Here is a 26,029-nt window from a genome sequence, read left to right on the forward strand (position 1 = left end):
CCCTTTCAACAACAGCAGTTCAGTAGTACTTCCTGGGAACTAGAAGTTTTGGCCCTTTCCATTTTCCCTTTATTGGTACCATATTCTATACAGTGGTTGTCTAACTGGCTGAAAACCCATTAGTTTACAATGAAATTTAGTTGGTTTCGGTTGTATGTGTGTAGTTTGTGATACAAACTTTTTTTTTGCTATAAATATAGGGCCAAAAGAGATGGAAAACCAATGCATGAGAATCCTCTAAACCTACTCTGTGTTAATCATCCAATTGCATTTCCCTTTTTCAGTTGCTCACCTAACACTGGGCTAAGAGACAAAGCAGATACTCATCCCAGCTTGCTCCTCACTCAGCAGACATTTCACCAAGTTTCTTATCACATGCTGGATAATAGGCACAAGATTGAGTTGGACCTGGTGGTCTCTGCCCTCAAGAGCTCATAGTCAACAACTTTATAAACAACAAGTTTGCTTTATGCCATTGTATGACATTTTAATACCTCGTAGCAAGTCTGATATAGAAGTTGTATATTTAATGCCTGGTTATAATTGAGTCTATTCTTCATTGAGCCCTGTGGCTGACCTCACTTATTGTTCACAACTTTTAGCCAAAAGGGTAATGGTCCCCAGACAAGGGTATGTTGGAAAGAGGAGAATGGGAGGGGCAAAACACTCACCAAAACAGTCAAAGATGCAACAGAGTTATGGGAGGCCTTGTTTCCTTAGAGGGAGAGAAAGTATAGCTGAAATTAAAATGTGGTAACAATTTTCATGCTTCTATGTGTTTTTAATGTGATCTCTATTTCTGAAATTCTAACTCCTCAATCTTTGGTTGCAAGGAAAGGAAGAAGAAATATCAAACTAAAGCTGGGAGAATGGACTATTAGAGAAAAATTCATTTATATTTATTGGAGAACTACTATACATATTGAGTACTTAGTGAATATTAATTTGAATGGGTGAATCTCAGATAGAGCTTTATGTACTAAAATTCATCCATTATTCTATTTCACAAGCATGATTGGCAAAAACAAAAACCCTCAAACCTTAGTAGCATGATAATGTAAGTTAACTGAAATATGGTCACTATATTGATTGAAGAAATATATAAACATATATAAGTTTAGGAGTTTGAATCACAGGAAACCAATCTTACAAAAATTCTTACCCAGAAAAAGTGAAATTGTTCAATAGATCCCTTCCTTTAAATTTTCGTATTTTAGCTTCATACTTATTTGGGTTACGTGTGAGCGAGGTCAACAGGATGCTCTGCATAGTGCCCTGTGCCACACCAAACACTCTAAAACTAACAAGTTTATCATTTCCTTATTTGCTTTTATCAATAATTTTTATGAAAAAGACAAACTCATTTTGGCTCACTCACTCATCAGGAAATGTTTAATACGATTATATTTATCAGAGGGAACACCTAATTATTTTAATTATTTCAAGTCTTATAATGTTACCCTTCCATTTATCTCTGGAACTGCAGAGAAGCAGGGCAGAGCCTATGACATTTGAGTCACAGGCATCGCTGCTGGGTTCTGTGTCCTATAGGAGAAGCTAGTCTTGCATTGCATTATCCAAGATTCATTTTATGAATATGACTGAGGGGTGGCGGGGGGGAAGGATGGATCCTATCTGAATGCAGTACAAGGGACAAATATATTACTTTTGGTAACTAATAAAATTTCAAGGATGACAGCAAATTTCTGATTTGCTTTTCCTCCAGTAAAATGTCTGCTTTGAATTATCCAGAAAAAAATCCTTCTCTCTGCCAACTTGTTTCAATTCCCTGAGTAAAACCATCTATAGAGCATTGTCAGAGGTTTCCCATAGAAGTTCATTTCAGATTTTTCAACCATTGGAGGAAAACACACACACACACACACACACACACACGCACACACACGCGCACACACACACACACACACACACACTTTTCCCCGTTTTTGGAGCAGGCAAAGGAAAACGTACTGGATTGGTAAGGCTTGTGTATGGTGCTTTCCCTTTCTTTCTGAAAGCAGAGACAAGTATTAGTCATCAGATGGGGAAAAGAGTTTTTGGTCTCACCCCGGGCTGGTGTCCTGTTTTATGTATGCAGGCCCGCCCTGTGTGTAGGCGGAACCGGCAATAGCTGTGTGATGTGATTTAAGAGGTGCTGGAAATCCTGCCTGTCCAAAAATAGCCCCCGCACCAGCCTATTGAGTTCAGGCACAGTGTCCATAAAACCCTGGTTTAAGTGAAATGAAATGAAACTGCCTTTTGCAGAATGTTAACCCATCGTGTCTCCTATCCTCTCAGCTTGAATCTACTTCTCAGAGATAAAAACTGGCCCTTGAAGTCATGTCCAAAAGGGTGAAGGGTTAGCAAGGGCCAAGGCTTAAGGTAATGATGCAAGTCTCAGAAGCAATTCTGCACAACCATGCGTGTTAAAACTAAGTCCCTTCCATATTCATTCAGCCAGGCAGCCAGTCTGATTTTGAATCAATCGTTTATGGAACTTGACGTCTCACACAGTACTCCTTGCTGGGACCTTTAAACAAAACAAAAATAATAACAACTTATGTTTGGAAGATATTTGTAGGAACACAAAACACTTTCACACACAATGTCAGATCTGATCCCAACAACAACCTGGTGAGGCTGACTTCCCTCTTACTATTCTCATGTGGCAAATGAGCAGAGTCTCAAAGAGGTTAACTGCTTACCCACCACCCGCAGCTAATCATGGCAGAGCTCATGTTAGAACCCAGGCATTCTGACTCCAAAGTCAAGGCCATGCTCTTGGAGACACAGTCCCTATAGTCAAGCGGCTAACAATTGAGTTAAACCTGCTTAGCAATTTATCTAAACCAAAGAGCACAGTCCCGGGAGTTTTCTCTAGTGGTGTTACTGAGAAGGTGTTTTCCTTTGTCTTAAAGTTTCTGGAAGAACTGTTCCAAACACCAGCTTCCAGGCACACTTTGCCCTGGGAAATTTGAGTTAGGTTTTATCAGTCATTCCTCGGGGGAAAAAAAGGGAAAAGTAGAAATGTGAGTTGGCAGAAATTAAGGTGCAATGTTCTCTAGTAGGCCTTGGGAGCTAGGGGTGTTTGGAGTAGTAGGAAGTGGGGCTAGACCTAATGTGGCATTAGGAAGAGATTGCGCAGTCCAGAACATCTATATCCAAGCTCATCGACTTGCTCCAAAACTGAACACACACATACACCTCTGTTCCTTCAGCCATTTGGATGAGCCATGGTTTTGTAGTAACTCTAGCTCATTCCTTTTTAGCCATTGTAGCTCTAATTCACTTCTACCTTTTTCTTCCCAAGTGCAAAATGCACCAAGTTGAATAGAATTACGTAAAATTCAGACTTAGATGTTTTCATTTATCAGCCAAATAGCCCTGTTCAAATGCCATTTCTTTTATGAAATATTCTTGGAATTCCTTAGGCAAATTCATCTTGCTGTGTTATATCGTAGTGGTTTGTTTGTGTCTGCCCCCCGTACTTCCTAGTGAGTGGCATGAGCAGGAGAGGCATGTGTTATTCATTCCCTAAAGACCCTGTGCTCTAGGCTAGCAATTCCAAGCTATTTTGGTCACATTTCCCATCAGCTAAAAAAATAATTGAGCATTTATTCAATGTATGTTGTGTGTGTATACAGAGAGATAAAAATGTACAGGAATAGAAACAAATTACCAATATTATAGAACATCCTCAAAAGTAAAAACAAAAAAGGACAAAATAAGAATAAATATAATCAGGAGTTCTAATATTTTCCCCATCCTGGTGGCTAGTCCTGTGTGTGTGTCGGGCTGCATTGAAGACCAAAGCCACTGACTTTCGCACACAGTGGGGACAGAATAATGTTTGTGAAATGGCTAAAAGAATGAATGAATCCTGTCCTATACATACTAGTCTTTTGGGCACATTCAGCACTTTCTGTGGCACCAGTCACTTCTTAAGTTAGTGAGCTAGCACTTAGCTTTCCCGGCCTCTGAACCCACTGGCTTAGTGTGAGGAGGCTGGCTGATGTTACCTGCCATCGCAGTTCCTTTACAAGGGACACCTGCTCAATGTTTGTGAAGGTCTGCGCGATTTGTGTGCTGACTTTTTTTTTTTTTAAATTCCAGTCTTCAACCTGGAAAACAGATATGGAAATGAGTAATTCTGTTAGCATAGGATAACAAAAAAGTTTAAAAAGTGCAGCAAGGACATAGAGCAATGCTTAAAGCTTTCTGAAGTTTTTAGGGAAAAGTTTTAGGGAAATGGCTTGAAAACGGAATGGGGAATCTAGGAAGTAAGGAAGGAGGAGGAATTCTGGGCAAAGGACTCAGTCCATGCCAAATCAGGCAGACATAAGATGGCACAGTGTACCAAGGAAGTCTCAGCAGCGGGTATCCTCAAGTGCAGGCAGGAAAGTGGGAGGAGCAGCCAGCAGTGAGGCTGGACAGGTGTGTCAAGGTCAGGTCATAGAGGTCTCGGTATGCTCTGCTAAGGAGTGAGCAGTTTGGTCCTGTGGGTATGGGAGCCAATGAGGAATGCACAGCTGGGAGTAATGAGAGGTGGAGCTATTAGGATTTGTGTGCAGGAAGAATTCTCTGGGGGGAGTGGGGGTGGTACCGTTAAAAACAGTTAATTGCTATATATCATTTCTATTGTACATATAATTTATCCGCTGTTTTACTATAAAAATAATACATGTTAATTTTTTTAAAATTTGGAAAATATAGAAAGAGCATAGCCCATATAGTTGTGGGTACTTAAAAAGTATCTATAAAACATTCCACCACTCAGAGATGTATGCTTCTTTCTAAAACATAGGAATTATATAATATATGCTTTCTATCATATCATTTCCACATATGATGTTGGCCTATTTCTAAATCCATATTCAGTGTCTATATAATAGAAAGCATGTCTCTATTTAGTAATTCATTTAACCAACCCCCCCTTTGCTAAATTTAGACTGTTTACTAATAGTTATAACCCTGATTGTTTCCTTATGAAAATTTTCAAGAAGTGGAATTACTAAGTCAAAGTAAATAAACCTTTATAAAACTCTTGACACAATGTCAAATGCATTCGAGACAATTTGTGCCAATTTGCATCCCTTCTAATACTTCCAATTTAACCACATCCTCTTCAACTGAGTGTTTTTTATCTTAGTCGATTTGATAAGCAAAAATTGTAAGGTTGGGCCCTGGCCAGTGTGGCTCAGTTGGTTGGGCGTCATCCTGTGCACCAAAAGGTCGCCAGTTCGATTCCTGGTCAGAGCACATGCCCAGGTTGCGGCTCAATCACCCGGTCAGGGTGCATGAGGGAGGCAGCTATTCGATGTTTCTCTCTTTTTCTCCCTCCCACTCTCTCTAAAAAATCAATTAAAGACATAAAAAAATTATAAGGTTAGATATTTAATCAGATTTTTATTGGCTATTAGATTTTAATCAGATTTTATTGGCTATTTTTATTAGATTTTTTGAGTATGGAATTTATTAAAGTTAAATGATTAGGTAATTTTGTTTTTAGATTTCTCCTGATAATGGGAGGGGACCCTTTATTGTCTAAATTCAGAATGGGGGATATTTGCTTTAAGTGATTTCAAACAGATTTCATGTGCTGTGAGGCAAAACAGAAAGGAAGAAGCCATCATCGACCCTGCACAAACTCAAGGTGGACTGCAGATGAAGGGCGCACGTGCAAGACTGCTAATGAGGGCACATCTTATTAGCCTGCAGGAGGGGCCTCGATGGAAATGTCAGTGAGGCCTTGGCAGTGGGACCCAGCAAGAGTAATCTCAGATAAGGAAGTCTGGGAAGGGTTGATGCAGAAGGCTCTTTGGTGTGAGCCCTTCCAATTTCTAACCTCTTCTTGGCTCCTTGTGTCAGTGGCCCTCAAAGTGGCACACCTCAGTCACCTGGAGAGCTCATTAAAATACCAGTTCCAGATCCCAGCCACAGTGATGGGATCAGGGCATCTTCAGGGAGTCCAGCAACATACTGGTGAGCAAGCATCAGGTACTTCTGAGCCTGCACTTGGAGGAACACAGCCACACCTGTCCACATGCTGCTCACAGGGCCAGAAAGGGTCCGTCCTCCTCCATGATGAACTCGCCACCTATACTCTGCATCCCCCTCGCCACCCACCCAGACTGGACTGTGGCTCTGCCTGTTCTCACCCCTTCTCACATCTCCCAGAGTTCACCCTTCATTCATTGTTTCTTTCATTTTTGAGCACTTATACTGGGCACTGTTCTGGGTGCTGGAGGGACAGGCAGGAAACTGCCATCAAGGGACCGTCAGTGGTGCTGCCTGCATGCCCACATCTTTGTCTACAGCTGCTGGGCAAATTAGAAAACCTCTCCTGACCACACATGCTATGAGCAAATGGCCAACAAGCTGGAGGGGAAAGGAACAGAGTGTAAGCTCTGAAATACTCATTCAGGGGTTTGAGGTTTGCCGTGGTCACCAAGACATCGAATAAAGCCTGAGTTTTTGTTGCAGATGAACAGTCACTGAAGATAAATAACACGCCAAGACTCTCAATGAGACCTCTGTGCAGCTGATGTCTCTTACCTGCTCTACACTCTCTGTATCGTGTTACTTTCAAAGTGAAATCCAAATTCCTGTCATATGTCCTTCAAGCTGCTGGTGGCCTCACCCTTGGTTATCTCTCCAGTGTCAACTGTCCCTCATATTTGGGGGTAGCATATTCTGCCACCTGTCGGAGCTATTGGGATTGAGGGTTCTGAGTCTCAGGTCCTCACCAGGTCTCAGGAAAAAAGAAGTTCAGCTATTTAGAACTGAGGCACCAAGTAAGGATAAAATGAGTAAGCATGCCAAGAATATTTAAACATAAAAAGTTGAGCTAAAAAACACTCCATCCCTCCAGTGAAGAAGAGGATTGGGAATGGAGACTGGGGAGGAGTGGAGATGCTAGCTGGGAATCTAGTAGCGTCAGCTAACGGGTGAAAAGGCATATAGTGAGGCAACAGAATATGGTGACGAGGAGCAGGACCTGGAAGCAGATGGCCTAAGTTCAAATCCCATCTCTTTTACTTACTTGCTGTGTTATCGCCAGGCCTCAGTTTTTTATCTATAAAATGGAGTAATAAAGAGCACCCACCTCAAAAGGAAGGTGAGAGTTAAAGGAGCTAGAATGTCTAAAGCGCAATCCTGAGATTATTTTAGTGCAATTGTTGGAACAATCCTCATCTGGCACATAGTGTGTGCTCTGTAACCATTGTGTGTCCTGAGAACCTACTCCTACCTGCAGTCTATTCCCAGAGCTTGATAGCTGTGGCTATAAACATTTGAGAACACTTTCAAGCCAAACAATCAGTAACCCTAAAAACACCATTCTAATATTTATTGAGTGAATATACTGTATATGTACATAAGCCAGGGATTCTGTGAGGGGACTTAAAAGAAGAATCAGATAAGAATCTGAACTTCCCAGCTCCTGAAGGAAACAACCTGTATACACAAATAATTCCAATATGAGAGAGTTAAATCCCTTTGGAAAGATTTGAAAAGTCGTCAGGTTGTTCAGTTGTAGTGTTCACTACAAGCTAAAAGGACTAAGAATGACTTCAGACAGGTGGGAACATCTAGGGACTAAGGAAAAGATCTGATCTAAGAGAAAAGATTGTAAGAAAAGACTGCCAAGGTAAGAGTTCAGTGTTGCTCATCAATACACATCTAAAGCTAAAATACCTCTGACCTTTCTAGGTAACTAGAGGCCCAGTGCACAAAATTCATGCACTGGGGACTAGGGGGTGGGGCGGGGGAGGTCCCTCAGCCTGGCCTGCACCCTGTCGCAGTCCGGGAGCCCTCTGGGACAGTCGGACATCCTTAGCGCTGCCACGGAGGCAGGAGAGGCTCCCACCACTACCACTGCGCTTGCCAGTCGTGAGCCTGGCTTCTGGCTGAGCAGCGCTCCCCCTGTGGGAGTGCACTGACCACCAGGGGGCAGCTCCTGCATTGAGCATCTGCCCCCTGGTGGTCAGTGCATGTCATAGCTACTGGATGTTCTGCGGTTTGGTCGATTTCCACATTAGCCTTTTATTATATAGGATTCTTCCATAGGTTATCACATTCAGCTCTATGTGCCTTTATGCATTTCTCTGGTATACAAAAAACTAACACGCTACTTAGTTAACAAGAGAAGCTTAGCTTTTTCCTTCTTTGGAAGAGTAATCCCAACAAATGTGTCTCAAGTAGAAGCCTGTGCTTTTTGACATACACATGTTAGATGCTCAAAATGCTCATCTCCCATGGGAAATCCATCACATTTCAAATTACACATGTCTGTTAAAGCACAGATCTGTTCTACCTGCCCTGTATTTATTATTGTTGCTTCTGAAACTTCCTTACAGCCCCAAAGAGGTCTTAATCCCTGTCAAATGCTATTACGTTACCAACTTTTATGTAGTCTTGAAAGGGGCTGTTTATTTAGTTTCGGTGACTCCTTATTACTGCCAAATATTATTTCATTTCAGCACAGATGTAAGAGGTCCAATGACTGGAATTATTTTACAGCCTTGACATTGTCGAGAGATGGATACCAGTTTAATTATGGACAGCTGAAAATGATCTAGGAGTCACCTGCTCGGGAAATTCATCATCATTACAAACTTCTCACCAAGCTGCAGTCTGAGCACTTGCATAACGTTCCATTGGCGTTAGGCAGACAGTATGATCTATATGGAGCCTGTATCTTCAGCCACCTTTACATTTATGTACAGACAGCTTAACATTGCTTGATTATTTTCTTTTCCTCTGCTCAAAGTGAGGAAACATGTTTCCGTCATTCCCATTCCTTTTTTCCCCTTCTTTTTTGGTCTCCATTGCCTTCCCTCACTGCTACCCTCCCCTCCCACCTGTTTTCCCAATTATGCCTCGTTAGAAATTATTCATCGCTTAGAGAATGTGAGTTGCATAGACTAGACATGTAAAGGATCAAGTAATGCAAAGACTGCAATATATTTGGCACTCAGTAAATGCAGAAGGAATGAAGGAGGGATGAGAGTGGAGGGAACAGGAGAGAAGGCTGTGAACTGCAGAACCCTCTGCACACAATTCCTCCGTCTCAGTTCAGAAGATATTAAGAAGAGCAAACTGCCTCCTTCTCTACTCTCCTATTTCACGGTGCGCCATAACAAAATACGCTCCTACACTTTCTCTTTTTCTCTCTGCTTTCCCCAAGGGGATCCCGATTGTCCTGGTTAGAGTACAGAGAGGGTTAAGTGAAAGGAGAAGCCATGGTCTCCCCAGCTGATAACAAATTCGGGTCACACTGTCTTGTCTGTCCAGGTGCACTTCGTTCCATTCCTTTTCTCTCTCCTCCACTTCTGTCTTGGGTGTGAGGCTAGTAACAATAAGAGCTCATTTCAGTGAGGTTTTACCGTGCGTATGTTACTCACCACCCAAGGTCTTTTTATGTGTTATTTCATTCCATTCTCAAGGCAGTCTTATGAGATCAGCAGTGTTCGTGTTTTCTTTCTGTAGCTCAGTGGTTCTCAACCAGGGATGATTCTGTCGCAGGGAACATTTGTCAATGTCTGGCGATAGCGTTGATGTTCAGAGCTGTGGAAGCCAGGGGTGTGCTAAACATCCTGAGATGCGCAGGATGACCTCCTACAAACAGAGAATGTCCTGCTCAAAATGTCAATGTGCTGCTGTTAGGAAACCCTGCAGTAGGTGACAAAGCTGAGGTTGGAAGGGAGTAGCAACTTGCCCAGGCTCCCAGTGGCATTTTCGAGGGCTGGAATATAAACCAGCCTCGCTTCTGCGTGATGCTGTGCACAGGTAGCCATGGCTCCGGAGCCTCTTCATCGCCCCTGTACCGAATGCGCTCAAGTTCCCAGCACGCATCCTCCCATGTGAGGCACCTCCATGTCAGTGGTCCTTCTCAGTCATTGGCAAATCCGGCCTTTTCCTCAAATGTACAGAATCTGGCTCATCTGATTCAGGTTCTTCGTTCTAAACATTGAAAATGTTATAACACACATCAGGGCAACATAGTTCCTCTGTTTTTTTTTTAATATTATGGGCAGATATAACATATAATAGCACAAATTAATAATGATGCTATCTAAATAACGAACTTGAAAGATGGCACATATAGTTACCCACTCTACTTTGATGAATAAATTATACAGATTTAATCTGACAGGTGTTTAATGATAAACCTAATACCTTGTGTTCTTTTAGGATAATTAGGGAGAAATGGTAAATAGCAGAATTACTTTTAAGGTGCTGATCAAAAATGTTAGTAGTGTTCTTCTCTTACTATTAATTCTTCAATATCCGCAAGCTCAGTATTGATGGTGTTTTTAGATACTGAGTATCTTTTAATAATTATCCCAAAGGCAGCTACACATATAAACACACATACTCTGTGCATACATGTACACAGACACTTGTGCACATATATGGGTATGTGTACATGTCACACATGTGTGTGTCAAAACACTTTTTGCTCAGCCCTGTGCTAGCCTGGACTGAGTTAAAGTTATGGATTCTGATCCTGTTTACTGAGGTGTTCCTGTGTCTAAACCAACCCTAAGTCATGGACCTAAGAATAATGGGTTAAATATGAACTCATATTTTGCATATTAATACAACTACTGTGCAAACACTATGGACACCCTCCCTGGAGGACCCTGAAACCAGATTATTTTTAGGAGAACTGGTGGCTATTTGGAGCTTCTGGAGAGAAAGTCTTCCTTCAGCCCATCGCTCTCCATAACCCCTCCCTTCTCTGCCCCACACACCTACATCTTTCCTCCTCCATCACCTCTTTCCCAAGACCAGTTCCAGACAAGAGAACTGCAGATCCGAAGTCTTCATTCTTCCTCAGAACTCACCTGGATTAAACATGCATCCTATATACATATACACATACATACATATGCATGCACACATATATGTTTATACGTATACACACTTGCACACATATACCCATTGGGTTTCTAATCTGTGGGGCAATTTTAAGTGTTTGTCCAGGCAGATGCTGTGCTTACTGCTAATGCGGGGAGGAACCACCGGGCGGGGGGATGGAAGAAGGGAAGGGAGGGCACTAGTGTCTGTGGGTGGGCCTGACACCCAGGCAAGGAAAGAATTTGGCTCATTTGCTCTATTTTTGTTGGATTAGATCATTAGATAGTAAATATGGCCTCAGTCTTTGAGCCAAGTAAGTAATAAAGAGGGAAATATTTTTATTTCTTAGTGTGCTCAAAATCATAAACTTTTTAAGAGGAAAAGGACATCTACCTCAAACTAGGATCTCCATTCTGCGCAGCCTCCACTGCACTCTCTGAGCTAAATTTTCTCCTACAGCCCTCTTTCCGGGTCTAGAACCCCTCCGGAAGCCCAGCCTGCCCTCCACCCAGCCCTGGCAGGCCCCTCGGCCGGGCCTGAGCAGGTCCAGGAGACACATACAGGCCTGCCTGGCAACAGTTCTTCTCCATTTTAATGAGTTTCATTTGCCCATAGGACTCTTTTTTTTTTTTTTTTTTTTTTAGTTTCTGACTCATGCCAGGCTAATTTATTTGGTTTTTTGGTTTAATGAACACCCAGGTTTGTTTGTTTTTTAACCCACTTAAGATTGTTTTTCTGCCTAATTTTAAAAGCCTGGATTTTTGTCCACAATTATTCCCCACCCCTGACCAGCTCACTGCTCCCATTTTCTCTTGTAGCCTTCATCTTCCCAACACCTACAGCCCTTGTCAGTTTGCTTCCTAGTACACACACACATGCACACAGTCACACACATAGATACACACATGCGGATACACAAAGGAACACTGGTATGCACATATACATTGATGAGATCCTGACAAGTGACCCTTACACTGCTGGAAGTTGAAGGTTTGATTATTTCAATTAATACAAGTAAGACAAAGGAGGGGCAGCCTTTCTGAAGTGTTATGTTAGCCTTTCTTCCATCCTGTCTCTTCCGCAGTTCTTTTGTTTTCTTTCCTCAAAGACTTTTGCTTCAAAACAAAGGTCCTCTAAGGATTTGTTTTTCATCTGAGACTAAACTACTGGCTCCTGATTGGGTGTAATTGTGACTTATGGAGTGTGAGAGGAAAGAATTTTCAGTGGAAATTAATTTGCTTTTCTGCCTCTCCTGGGATGACCTAAATACCATAAACATTTTCAGTCTCAAGTTTTGAAATCAGCAGAGACTTTCATTTTCATTCATTAACCCAAGGATCCACATGTCATCCCTTTGGGGGAAGCCCAGAGAGAAAAGACATATGTGGGAATCACAGCTCCTCTGAGTATCCCTGGGGAGGACAACATGCTCAGAGTCTGCCATTGCTGAAGGTGCCAGGGTGCCCAGGAGGTGCCTGCCTTCCTCCGAGAGTGTCAGGGCATGGAATCTGCCCCCACGGGGCTGCCCTGGAGCTGTTCCGGCCAGAGGGACCACCCCATCCCTCCTCAGTGCTGCCTTGCACTGCCATTGCCCTCACTCCATGTCCCTGTGTCACAGGAACATGGTGCCCAGCTATTCCCGTGACACTCCTCATCACGAATCTCTCCGTTTCACAGTAGGATACCACTGTCATTTTGATGCCATACCAGGTTTTTGTTTCAGACCCAGCTCTCGGCAGGCAGTTTTAGATGAACCAGAGAAAACTTGTATAGCCAGCAAAATACCTTTCTCTGTGGATGTTTTGTTGTGCTTTGAGTACATTTAAACACCGAGTGAGGTAACATTCATGGACTCATAGAGACCTGGGGAGAGAAAGCAACTCCAGAGACATCCCATCCATCACCATGACGCCAGGCAGGCTTCACCTACACCACCCCAGACATAGGTAAATATCCTGTTTTCACAGGTCATCAGGAAAAGAGACTCCACAGCGCTCCTGGGTAACCCATTCCAGTGTTGACTTCCCTTCAACGATGTTGTTATATTCGTATTGCAAGGAAATGCCCCCTACTCAACTGCTGTGAGCTTCAGAAACCCAAATTTGTATATTTTAAACCAGATGTCACAAAGCAGCCTGATTGTCAGCACACCGTTTAGCTGGTATTGAAAATGCCATTTTAAACCATGTACATCTACCCCTGGGCTTGGACCTAACTGGACAGCTCTACTTTTACAGTCAACGGGTGACCGTTCATTCCCTGAGGACTCTCTTCCTCTTGAACGTGGTCCTAATTAGATGGTGAGGTTCTGCAGGGGTGCCTTTGTCTTCCTGCTCCCAGAAATCTCAGCCATCGGGTCCCTTTCTCTAACTCGTGGTACTTGGAGAACTGCTGTAAAAAGCAAAGAGCTGTCTCACGGAGGTTGTTTGTCAGACACTCGCAAAGCTTTCTGACACTTGGTTTGTTCCTTAGGTTTTTAGGAACTGCAGTTTCAAGGAGTCCTTTCCCTGGCTTCCCCCTTCCGCGATGCAATGCAGGAAACCCTGGTATGCTCTCCAAGAGGTCCAGTTACATTTTGGCTTAAGATAATCCACAGAGCCTTTGCAGTTAGAAGCAAAATAGCCATCTCCCTTTCTTTCAGCTGTTTCCCTTGGCAAAGTGGAAAGTCGTAAGGCACTGGGTTGGCCAGGAAAGCCCTAACCAAGAGCTGGTAGGAACCTCAGACAGGACGCGGCCGATGAGTTGCAGTGCGCGCCGTCATTGTCTGGGACGGAGGGTCTGAAATTGACACCATATGCGCCCGGAGGAGTAATTGCTCCAAGGGGGGAGAAAAGCAACATGTCAGAACATTTTAGTAACACCTAATTCATCCTGGGGTTATAAATAAATCTGATTCTTGCTTAAAAACAAAAGTCGAAAAATACTTTGACTAGACTAACTTTTGTGACAGTGCTTCCGCTGGAGGTGAGCTTTTATTAGGGAGACAACACAAGTAAAGAGAAACACGTAACAACTTTTTTACGGTTTATTTTACGTGATTTTATTTTTTTGCAGTAAATAAAGTGGTTATAGGGCTCCAAGGAAAAGGGCCCAGATGTTAGGGAGTTGTGTGACATTTAGGGGAAACAAGCTGTAAAATGTGGAGTCATAAAACAGGCTGTCAGTGCCACACATCTGGACAATACAGCTGTATGTTCCTAGTGCTGTCGTCACCCAAAGAAAACTCAATAACCTTATTTCACCCCAATTAGGCTGCATACCAACAGGATCAACATTAAATTGCAAGGGGGAGGGGTGCAACATTCGCACGGCGCCTCTGTCAGTCATCTTTTATCTTTCATTCTAATTTGGTCACTCAAAAATAAATGACTGCTCACATAGCCATCCCCATTATTATAAAACCCTGCTTAATTTATAACATACTAATAAGTCAAAGTTTGACGGTTCGGACTATTTGCTATGCCAGACAACAGATTTTCTGTAGCGTGAACCTGACCTATCCGGTACCCTGTTACCAGCCCTGCCTACCTTCCCTCTGCCCATTTTGGAGAGTTTGAGTCTAGCCCTATTGGGGGAAGCTCCCCCTGCCCTCTTGGAAAAAGAAGTTAATTTTCAGACAACCCAATTTAGTTGGAGGATAAATGCCCCTCTCTATGGCATTGATGCATTTTTCCCCTACGTTTTTTGGCCAGCAATGAGGCACTTTTGCAGTAAGGCAAATATTACAACACCAAAATACCATTTCATCTTTTCATCACTGACAGCTTGTGCCATAGGCTATGAAATGCCACCTTTTCTAATAAGTGTGTTTCTTCACAGGTGTTAGTAGCAGCAAAAGTCATTACGGACAATGGAGAGAAACTAACCTTACCACTGATAGGGAAACTCTTGAAATTCCAACTTCTCCAGATTAAACTTAAGGACCAACAGCGACGGGAAAATGAAAGGAAGGTACTGTACCCTGGTGGGTTTTCTAAAGACTCTCTCTCTCCTCTCTTTTCCGTTAATACTCACCCGAGGATGTTTTCCCATTGATTTTTAGAGAGAGTTGAAGGGAGGGGGAGAGACAGAGAGAGAGAAATGTCATTGTTGGTTGCCTCCCGCCTGTGCCCTAACTAGGGCGGGATCGAACCTGCAACTGAGGTACGTGCCCTTGACTAGAATCAAACCCTTCAGTCTATGGGCCGATGCTCTGTCCACTGAGCAAAACGAGCTAGGGCCACGTGTCCTCTCTTCACAAGCCGACCATTGTCACCTAGCACATTTAGCTGTTTGTCTCAGCTTCTTAGAGAGAAGCCTACACAAGGCTCTATCGGAGAAATTGTATTTCCTCAAAGGCAAACCCATTAAAAATAAGTTCCCTTATGTAGAAATACGACAGTATCCAGGGCCTGTGCCTGAGGTCATTTGTGTGGCAGTCTATTTATACCTACTGACAAAGAGGAGACCGAGGAGAGACAGAGTCAGGAGAAGTAAATATAAAAAACTGAAAGTCCTATCTAAACTTTACCACATGATAGTCAACAAGAGTATCTATTAAATAATCGGCTACATCTGTACCTTCATAATAATCTGAATATTTCAGCAGCAATCCATCACTTCTGTTTCCATATTATACGTCTGATTATTTCTTCACATGTAGACTTTTCATTTAATTAGCCTTTGGAAGTCAATCTGTGTGTTTTCCAAAGATTCATCTTTTCATCTGAAAAATATTTTAAAATATTTTTAGCAAAGTGATGCCAGGTTCAAATCCATTTGCTATTATCATTACTCAAAATAGGAGATGTTTTTCTTATTTTTCATATCATGATGAAATACTTTGGGAAAATCAGATGCTCCTATATGTACATATATAACATGTGCCTGTGTGTATGTTTTAAATGGATTTACATGTTAGTTCCTTTATGTCCCTAAGAGAAAGAGGTAAAATCAATTCATGTAAGAAGACAAAGTGACCATATGCCCATAATACCTTCTTCACTTTGGCAAGATCCTCAAATCCAGGTTTCCTACTTGAATTGGTCTCTTGACAGGATAATTGTAGAACAAAATAATAATGCCGCTGTATATTTGTAATATTGGGCTTTATGTTTTTCAAAGAGATTTCCCACACAGCATCTTATTAACATGGCACATATTGTCCTCAGGAAATTTCTACTCATATGAGCACAGGCAAAGGTATAGTTTTCCACCTATTGAAGCATTTTCCATCACGTACAGGAGACTTATACCTTAAATACTCAGAGACGTTGAGACTTGGCAGAAGAAAAATTGGAAAATTTGAAACTATAGAAACATCTTTTCTTGCCTTTTTAAATTCCAGTGTCACATGGGAATCTGAATTAGAAAAAAATAGACTGTGAGTCCTGGAAAATTCCTGCACCTTCTGTTTGCTCTGTGCTTTTTCATGGCACCTACAAATATACCTAACAGGCTAAAGAGTGTCAGTTTACTTACTGGTTTGCCACCTATTTTAAGCTAGTAATTGTTTTTAATAGGAATAGATTTTAGATTTAAGTTAACAGGTTTGCAGTAACAATAAATGGAGTATCCTGAAAGCTCAAGAAATGTTTTTAAAGCTAGCCAGGAGCAATGATATAAAAATATTTCTGCACTGTTATTTTGCTCAGCATTTCTTTGAAATGTGAACTATAATGATATAGTTATGAAATTCTGAAGATATGGAGATAATCTTTATTTATTTGTTGAAAATTCAAGAGTCCTAAGGAATTTGGGGCTTGAATTTTAGATTTATTTATATATTATATATAAGTAATAGATGCTTAAGAGAACTCTGAGCAATTAAGAGCCAACAATTACACAATCTGATTTGATGTCTTCATTAGATCGGGTTCCCAAAATACCAGCCCCAAATCCTCGTGTTGCAACCATATGAGTAAGTGATGAAACCTGATTGGAATGGAATACTTTCCTTTACTCTTGGTAAAGGCAAGATTAAGGGGTTGTTTGAGAGATGATATAGTCTACGTTCATTTCAACAATACTGCCCAACAGGTCCATCGGAACAATTGAGGTTAATGTTTGTCAGCCAGGGAGTTTGGCAGAAAGCAAAATAAATATAAAGTATGTAAAACTGACACTATACTGTGGATTAGAAATTAAAAAACAGAAAAGAGGGCTTGACCCAATTTTCTTCTCTTTCCTAAACCCAGGGTAAGATTCTGAAATTCCTACAGTGGAGTGTGTGTCTCCTCAGGTTTTTAACTTCAATGTGAAATCTATGTAGATGTTTTCTTTCAAATGCTAATTACATTGCTTAAATCTGTACATTTTCTGAAAAAATTTTAAGTGAAGGTTTAAAATATATCCAGAACAATAATTATAGAAAATATTAGGGGAAAGCTGTGGACAAAAATTAATATAATTCAGATCCTGTTCTTTTTCCCCAAAGAAACAAATATAATGTATCACTATATATTTGATCCTGTTTTATTAAATCTTTTCTTAAAAGTAAATGGTAAATAATATAGTTTCAATTGCCAGGTACAGTAAAACTGATTTTTTTAGATTCCACTAATTTTAGTAATTTATAACACTTTAGTCTGGGTTCTGCTTAACATTGCATTGACTTTGATCATGAAGGAAGTTTGCTGGCTAATAAGTAGTACCAAAAAATAATACAAGAGAAGATAGTTCTTAGAAGAACAGTTTTGAAGTCTTTAGCACATGAATTTCTGGGAGGCAATCCTTGCCTCTAACTGCAAATAAGTTGAATATATTTGAAAACTTTATCTATTTAGAAATAAACTTATTGATTACTTCCCAATATGCATACCATGAAGGAAATATATATACTGTATTTCTTTAAATATATTTTATCATTTCAGAACTTCTGAATATGGCTCTTTTATAATTAATCTCAAACTATATTTTATTGTATCTTAAAATGTGAATAAGTGTGTTTTGCTTAGAAATGAATTTTCTCATCACATCATTATCTCAGCATTTATTCTGCATTTTTAGTTCTTATCAATCTGTTGTTAATTAACACACATTTATTGAAACAAACATTTAGAAAACAATGTAGTGGGCATATATATATTTTCATAATGTTCTTTATAATTTTAAAATAAATAACTTGGTTTCCATTCTGAAACCTGTTTTCATTTAGCCATTATCTGAATATTATAGCATCATTAACATTTTTACTTCTTTTTAATTCTACCTTTTCTGTTATATATTAATTATAAACATTTATTTAAAGCCAAAATACTTCATTGTGACTCAAACTATATTAAGAATTTAGGGTTTTTTTATATTTAACTAACAGAAAATATTTAATCATAAAAAATACATGAAAATGGCTATAATACAAAAAAAATTAACAATTTAATTAGTCAAACTAAATCTAGTTTTCTGTGCCTTGGAGTTGAGTCAAGTTCAGAATATTTGAATAGAGTTTTGGGGAAAAAGCAAATATATTCTAGTTGTGCTTTTAATTTGTGAATTCAAATAACCAGTCCATATTTTCTTGGATATTTTTAGCATCTTTTTTATATAAAAACAGAACAGTTCTTTCTGGCTGCTATACTTAGTACAAGTTGCCTTATTTCCCGACGTACTAGGGTGAAGAGAAAATATATATATACATGAAAGAACTATTGAGAGAGAGTATTGGTAAACTTTTCTTAAGACAGCTCAAGATTAAAAGCACATGAATTTGATAAGATATGACGATAAAGCCTCAGACAGCTTGAGTCTGCTCGTAACAGCGACAGAGAAATGGGTCACTTTAACACACATTTTCCAGCTGAAACCCTGAAGCGCTGGAAACCAGCCAATGTAATGCCATTGTGTGTGTGTGTGTGTGCGTGTGTGTGTGTGTGTGTGTGTGTGTGTGTGTGTTTGCTTTAAAAGAAAGACCATAGGGACATACCAGGAAATTACAGGCTGGTTAGTTTTGATTCAGTTGTGGTTAAAATCTTCAGAAACTATTTCAAGAAATCAAACAGAGGAAGAGCAGGAACTTGGTTTAGAGAGACCGTGCGGATTCAGGAAAGGAGTAACTTGCCTCACTGGCTTGGTGGAATTCTTTAAGGCTGGTTATCGAAATGAGGATACTACCAACAAAATGTGGGATCTAAAGAACTGCAAAATCCAACAATTCACAGTAAATAACAAATGACTTACTGGCTGGCAAATCTGTAAAATAAAAATGCTTTGCAAATTGGGATCCTTTAATTAATAAAATCATTTTATAGATTTCATGAAAAATGTGCAGGAACACACTTATTTAAAATTGAGCAGTATTTTTAAATACAAATAGCTTCAATTACAGCAGCTAATAATAATTAGCTACCATTATTGACTGTCGGCACTATACTAAGCTCTTCACACAAGCTATATAATTTAATTTTTTGAACGACTTTATGAAGTACAGAGTAGTATTCCCAGTTTGCAGATGGGGAAACTGAGGGTGTGAAAAGTTAGGTAACTTTCCCAAGGCTGAATAGCTGCTCAGAGGTGGAGCTGGAATTCAAATCCAAACCTGTCAGACTCTAAAGACCATGCTCTTACCACTGTACATACCCCTCCCCAGTGTGTCTCAATATTTATGCAAAGTGGCTGTGTTGGCTCAAAACCAGTAGAGTGTCTGCCAGAGATGTTTCCCTGTAACAGCAAAGGCTCTACTCAGTGATCTGCCAATAGCCAGCTGGTTGCACTAATTGCAAGGATACAGCATCCCAAGGTCAAGTGCAGAGACAGGTCATGGAAAGTAACTAAGCTCAGCAAAGATAAAGACCACTGAGCTACCTGACCACCAATTTCAAGGGAATCCTGACTTCATTTCCAGTCCTGTCCCCACCCAGAAATGACCTGGTCTTAACATTCCAAACATTCTTGCCCCTTCTCTCTACCCTTCGGGATATTGAGATAGAATAGTGATGTTCATCTGGTGTGCTACAAGAATGTTTAAAACATGTAATACTTAACTGCTTAGTCAGGGGCATTGACCTCTTTTCCCTTAGCTTGTCACATAAAATAATAACAGCCAACATGACAATAGTGGGAATGAATCAAAATTATTTTTTGGTCAGATTGGAAAAAAAAATTTTTTTGGTGTGCCACAGAATTTTGGTAATTAGTTTATGTGTGCAATGAGATGTAAAAGGTTGAAAATTGCTGAGGGATAATAACATTGGCTGATCTTGGTGCTAAAGCCTCTAGATCTCATAGAGTCCTACAGGAGACAGACATTAGACATCAGACCCACTGCCTCACCACCACTACTGCAGGCTCCTAACTCAATCCCATCCGTTATATTTTCTGTTTGTCAGGGAAGTGGGGAGGAGAGCAGAGGACAAAGAATAAATATAAAATATAGAAAAGGAAAAATGAAATGTTCATAATGCCACAACCAATCAACAACTTGGTATAGTCCTTTGTCCTTTCTGTGGATTTGTTTCTTTATATAGCTGCAATCATAGTAAAAAGAAATTATTCAGCTTTTTAAAAATTAATATAATTTTTACTCTTTACCACACAGCATTCACATGTATTAATTTACTGGTTGTATGATATTCTATGGACTACCATAATTTTCTTAATTATTCCTCTATTGTTGAGCATTTCAATTATTTCCATATTTTTTCATAAAAGCAATGTTATGATGAACAACTTTATAGTATATAATTCTTGATATTTTTAATAATTTCCTTAGAATAGGTTTATAGAAATTGATTAATTGAGCCCCTAAATGTCCCCATAACCTTGTGTATCCAAAACAGGTTCTAGATCCATTTAGACCCTGCTCTCCATTTTTTTAAAAAATAGCCCTCCGGTCAAATGAACTTGGAAATCACTGTGTTAAGTTTTGGAGATTTCATAGCACATTAGCTTATTACAAATGGGCAGTTTCAGGAAAATAAGTCTGTTTAGTCTACTATCTTTCAAACTTATTTGACACCAGACATTTCTTTCAGCCCATATCTTGTCCTTTCACCTGTGACTAGTAGAATAGATTTTTTATGAAGTAGAGTAATATCTTGACAGAGAATCAGAGTAGCACTCAGGACACAGAGCCAGTTCCTCATAAGCCACATAATGTTGGAATGGCTTAGTCACGGAACCTCCGTGAGCGTGGTCTTTACCTACGTCCTTAATAATATTTCGTGGGAATCTTATGCTAGAACATGTAAGACATACACAAAAAAAATATATACAAATATTAAGAAGCACTATTGACCAAAATAATAAGATGAAGTTGAGTGATTTACCAATTGTTCCACTGACGTTTACCTCCCATTCATTGTGAGGAATAACAGAACAAATACATCAAGGAGTCATTTAGAATAAAATACAACCTAAAATATTTGACGTATCAAATAACTATGCTGCCATGTTTCAGACAGGAGAATTTGTATTTTTTTTCCTTTAAAAAGTGAGAATAACAAGATTAAGAATTTTGAATAGGTGTCACTTGATACTCAACTGAGTACATGAAATGCTCATACTATTTTTGGTTGTTGCTAAGACAAGAACTCACCATCTGCTATGTAGCTTAACTAGTTAAGAAATATCTGTGCCTATCCAAGGCCTTCTCACAGTAGAAGGCACCCAGATGCTTTTTGTACACGATGCATTTTAAATAAAATGTACTCTGTAATGAACTTGAGTCTCCCTTCATATGCTGGAGAACATGTGTTCCCTAAACATGGTGGAAAGAGGGGCCTTTTGGATATACCCTCCTATATTTTTGTCTTGAATTGGCAAGAGTTTACCTCTGAGTTCTTCAAGTTGTGAGCAGATCGCCGTAGAATAAATAGGAGTATGCATGCTATGTTAGCCAGCAGTGAAGAGGGTCAAAGAAGAAGTTGGGGGTAAACAAATTGTAGCATATGATTTAGGAGGGGCCAACTTTCTGAATACTCAGCTATTCAGGTTCACTTTGCCCTAACCTGCCCCCAAATTGCAAACATAAGCTCATATGTCCTGGAGGGGCTTATTCAGAATAAGAGAGAGAACTGAGGAAAAGGAGAGAAGATGGGAGATGACCTTTGTGTGCTCAGAGCTTGGTAATAAAAGGATGCTTTACCTTTGGACCAAAGTAGAATTCTAGAGGCTAACAGTCAATCATTGTCCAGAACCAGAGGGTCAAGGGGACTATCCTGGCTCAGCTCTCAAGTATGGGGGGTGAGAGGAGTAAGGAACACAAGTAGGAAGACCGCCACTAGAGGCAGCGCTGGGGGAGAGAAAGGGCCTGGATAGAGCAAAGAACGTGCTCCGAAATCTGCCAGGGCTTCTCTGCCTGCACCTGGCTCCTGGGAAGACAAGGTGCTTCCCTTTGCTTCTGTTTCTACATACAGTGTCTGCCCCGGGCCTTCTCACAGCAGGACGATCCAGATGCCACCAAACAGTGCAGCTATAGCTGCTCTACCTGGGAAATTCTTTACAGAGTGATGCTTCTTGAAATCCTGCCAACTGAAGATGCATCATTGTTAATGGAAAACACAGAACACTGAATTGTATAGAGAAAACAGTAACGATTATATAAAAATGATGCATAAACATAATTTAAAGAATGCATTAAATATATCATCTTCCACTCATTTTCTCTGGATGATGGATTTATGGTGATTTTTGTAAATTCTGTATATTTTTCCCAAATTTTCAGGAATGATATTTTTATAATTTAAAAAGGTTATTTAAAGAAGTGAATCAACATTTATAGGTATTTTTTAAAATACTTTTGTGAAAGGAGGGAGGTAAATATTGATACAGTCTCCTAGCACCCACCCCTCCGCTCCTCGTGCATAGATGTGCTTCATCACCACTTAGGCTCAACCAGATCTCCACTATCTTGGCCTGAAGATGGAATAGATGAGTAGACAGTGATTAACTGAAATAAACAGTAAGTCCACCTGACAGTAGAAAAACCATTGCTTGCTCACTGTATGATTTGGAAGAAAAAATGTTCTCTCTTTCCAGGCGACAGAAGACAGATTTAAGGTAGAAAAGGATGAAGGGAAAGCGAAAACTCCCAAGGAAAAGAAGGCCGCAGAGGCCAAAGCTGCCAAAGGAAAGGGGAAGGACCAGCCTGAGGCGAGCGCAACAGTGAAAAAGACGACCCAGTTAAAACGGAGGGGAGAGGAAGATGAGATCAAAGTTTACATCGGTCAGTAAGATGCTCCTCGTGCTGGTTACCTTTCACTTCTTGCCTTATCACCTACAGAGTAACTGGAGAATAATTCCCCAGCCTTTTCACTGTTTATAAAACCATAAATCACATACTACCCATGACCCCCTAGTAGAAAAATAGTTCTATTTGCAATTCATTTGTGTTTTCAGCAAATGTTTATTTAGCACCTGTCTTGCTATGGGCACATTTACATAATACACATAAAGGATGAAACAATGAGCGAGCTGTTGTGGCACCGGGGAGTTTACTATCTTGTTGGGAACGTTTTTTTAAAAGGCAGACATAATTATAAAGCAAAGTAAAAAGTGGTTATTGTCATGAGTGAAATACAGTGGTAAAAAAATTAGACCAGTTAATGTGGGACTCAGAGCTTCCTGGCCTCAACTTCTCCCACTATCAGTGTGTCTTAGAGCAACTTGAAGTTTCTTTCTTTTTAGATTGTTGATATAGAAATGATTTCAATTAGACAGCTATGAGCAATTCATTGCCACCTTCCCATGAGTCCAAATGGAGCTGCCTGTTATTATTTGCATGGCATGTAAATGAGATGGCAGGCCTTCCCATCCCTCACTCCCCTGCTATCTCTGCTCAAAATGCACTAACTAGGCTTAGAAGCACTGACATTATGGATTCCATGGGCAATATCAATGCTGATTTGTTTAGTGATAGAATAAAAATCATTACTTGAGAATTAAAAGTGTGTGCACCTATTGCACTATTTTAAAATTTATCTTAGTGGGCTATTATGGTATATAATTTTCAGTCACCATCCACTCTCAATAGTTGCTGCCTAACCCACACTTAGCATTCACACCTATTGACATAAATACCCGGAATACTTTGGTAGGGGGCATGTCCATATTCAATATTTCCCTCTCCTGTAAACACCTCTCCTTATAAAATACCACAAAGCTGCAGCTACTCGTAATTCAGGAGTAAATCCAGATGTTGCTCAAAAGAGATTAGAAGCAAAAAAAAAAAAATCGCAGCCTAAACTTTGTGTTTTTTTTAAACAAAATCCTAAGCACACATTTTCCATGACCACAAGCCCTGTGTATGTTTGTCCTCCTATTACGCCTATGTCTCATTTGCAAAAGTGATTTAATATTTTGTAAAATGGCTTCAGCCTTCTTACTGGAAGGGCAGTAATGAGAACCAGTTAGGAGGACTGCATTCCAGCCAGCTGGACTGCTTTTGGCAAGCCAGGGGATTGTAAACGCATACATAATGTACACAGCCATGGAACTGGCTGAGTGCAACCTGTTCTTTTAAAGTGACACCTCCTTTTCTTTCTGGTATTGTGGACAGATGACGAGCCAGATGATGGTGCCCAACATTACATTATAGTTGTGGGCTTCAACAATCCTCAGCTATTAGCGATCATGACTGAACTCGGCATTCCCATAAGCAGCGTGATTAAAATATCTTCGGAGAATTACGAACCTCTGCAGGCACACCTGGCAGCAGTTAGCCAGCAGCAGGAAGTTGTTCTTAAGCCAGAAGGTATGCAGCTTGCTACACAACTTACTGGGTCCTTCAATGTTCCCCGCTGTCCTTAAAGTATAAATGCAAGTTTCTGTCCAAAACATAGTTATATCATACATACGTTCTGAAATCCTTTCAAGACTTAGATTCAATTTTTAGTCTGCTTGCACTAGCCAGGTGTTGTAAATTTTGCAAATTAAAATCATCTTCTGTGTTTATATCGCTATATAGCCACAGAGAACATACACTGCAGGTCAAAAGACTTAGTTATCCAACTATATTTCTCTGGCACATTTGATCTATAACTTTTACCTAGAGCATGAGGTGGGTAGATCCACTGTAGAAAATCCATTCTTCCAGAAGCCACCGTCACCAAGTGGCCCAAGGGAGATCATGGCCTTGGATGCTTGCTGTGCTTTGCTCCTGGCTTGTTGTGATTAAGCAGGAGTGCCTTATCTTCCAGGCCTTAAAGTAGTGAGTTATGGGATGAAGCCCCCACCACAAGAGTTCAGCCATTGGAGCCTGGAGCTCCATTCAGCCATTGGAGCCTGGAGCTCTTCATCTAAGGGCTTTGTGCCTGACCACCTCTGTGGGAAGGAACAAAATGCGTTACATCCATTAGACGATAGGACTGAGGTTTGGTGTATAAGCCTGTGTGACCCAGAAGTCCAAGCTCATTCTGCCACCTACTGTTACTTTGATTGTTATTTACTAATAATACCATTTGCACCATGTTTTGTAACTTATGCAGCCACGTCCCCATTTCTATAATACTACATTTTTAAAACTCCTGTTTCAAGTAAGAAATTGCTACCACTGATGATGATAATAGCTGCCATTTATTTGACACATGCAATGATTCATATAGTTTTCAGAAATGTGTTTCGTTTCCATTTTCCCAATAAGGACTCTCAGCCTAGAGGCAGCTATTAAGTAAGAGTAGAGATTCAAACCTAGATACTTCTATTTCCAAGATAGTTGTAACATTAAATAATTCATTATTGGAGCCAGTGGTAGTGGTAGTGGTGTGTGTGTGGGGGTAATGCTGCGTAAACTTCATAGTCTCTCTTATACAAATTATTTAATTTATAAAAATAAATAATAGAAAAATAGTCTTTAAGTAGACTAATGAGATATTGGTAGTAAAGCCTATTTTAGCTATAGCTATAATAACCATAAGTATTTTAAATTTTCAAGTGTAACTATATAGAAAACTGTCATTATTTTATAGTCAGAGTACAAATGCCCAGAGAGGCCAGTAGTTATGTTACTATGACCAAGAGTTAACTGAGGCATAAATTGGTGAGCCAGTCTGGTTTTAGCCACTTGGGAAAGAAGAACCGAATTATTTGCATTTGTAACTAGTTATGCAGCAAATAAACACTAACTTGGTCAGAAAGTGGTTGAGCAGTAAAACTGCTCCTATACAAATGCAATGTAAAGTGATAAAAATATTTAACATATTAGCTCCAAAATATGTAGCCATATCATAATCATTCAGGGCCTCAACTGTAAGAT

The 26,029-nt window shown here is 40.1% G+C and overlaps 1 protein-coding gene across 1 annotated transcript in view; it reads left to right on the forward strand.

Moving 5' to 3' along the window:
- Positions 1-26,029, forward strand: part of SPAG17 (sperm associated antigen 17) — a gene marked incomplete at both ends in the record, with an annotated part of 133,575 nt that overhangs the window by 26,778 nt on the left and 80,768 nt on the right. Inside the window, 3 exons of the mRNA XM_079762032.1 lie at positions 14,683-14,814; positions 22,816-23,002; positions 24,335-24,529. Coding sequence (XP_079618158.1) covers positions 14,683-14,814; positions 22,816-23,002; positions 24,335-24,529 — 514 coding nt within the window. The remainder of the gene's footprint in view (positions 1-14,682; positions 14,815-22,815; positions 23,003-24,334; positions 24,530-26,029) is intronic.

The sequence above is a fragment of the Cnephaeus nilssonii genome (assembly GCF_951640355.1).
Source record: "Cnephaeus nilssonii genome assembly, chromosome: 21".
In the NCBI taxonomy this organism is placed as follows: Eukaryota; Metazoa; Chordata; class Mammalia; order Chiroptera; family Vespertilionidae; genus Cnephaeus; species Cnephaeus nilssonii.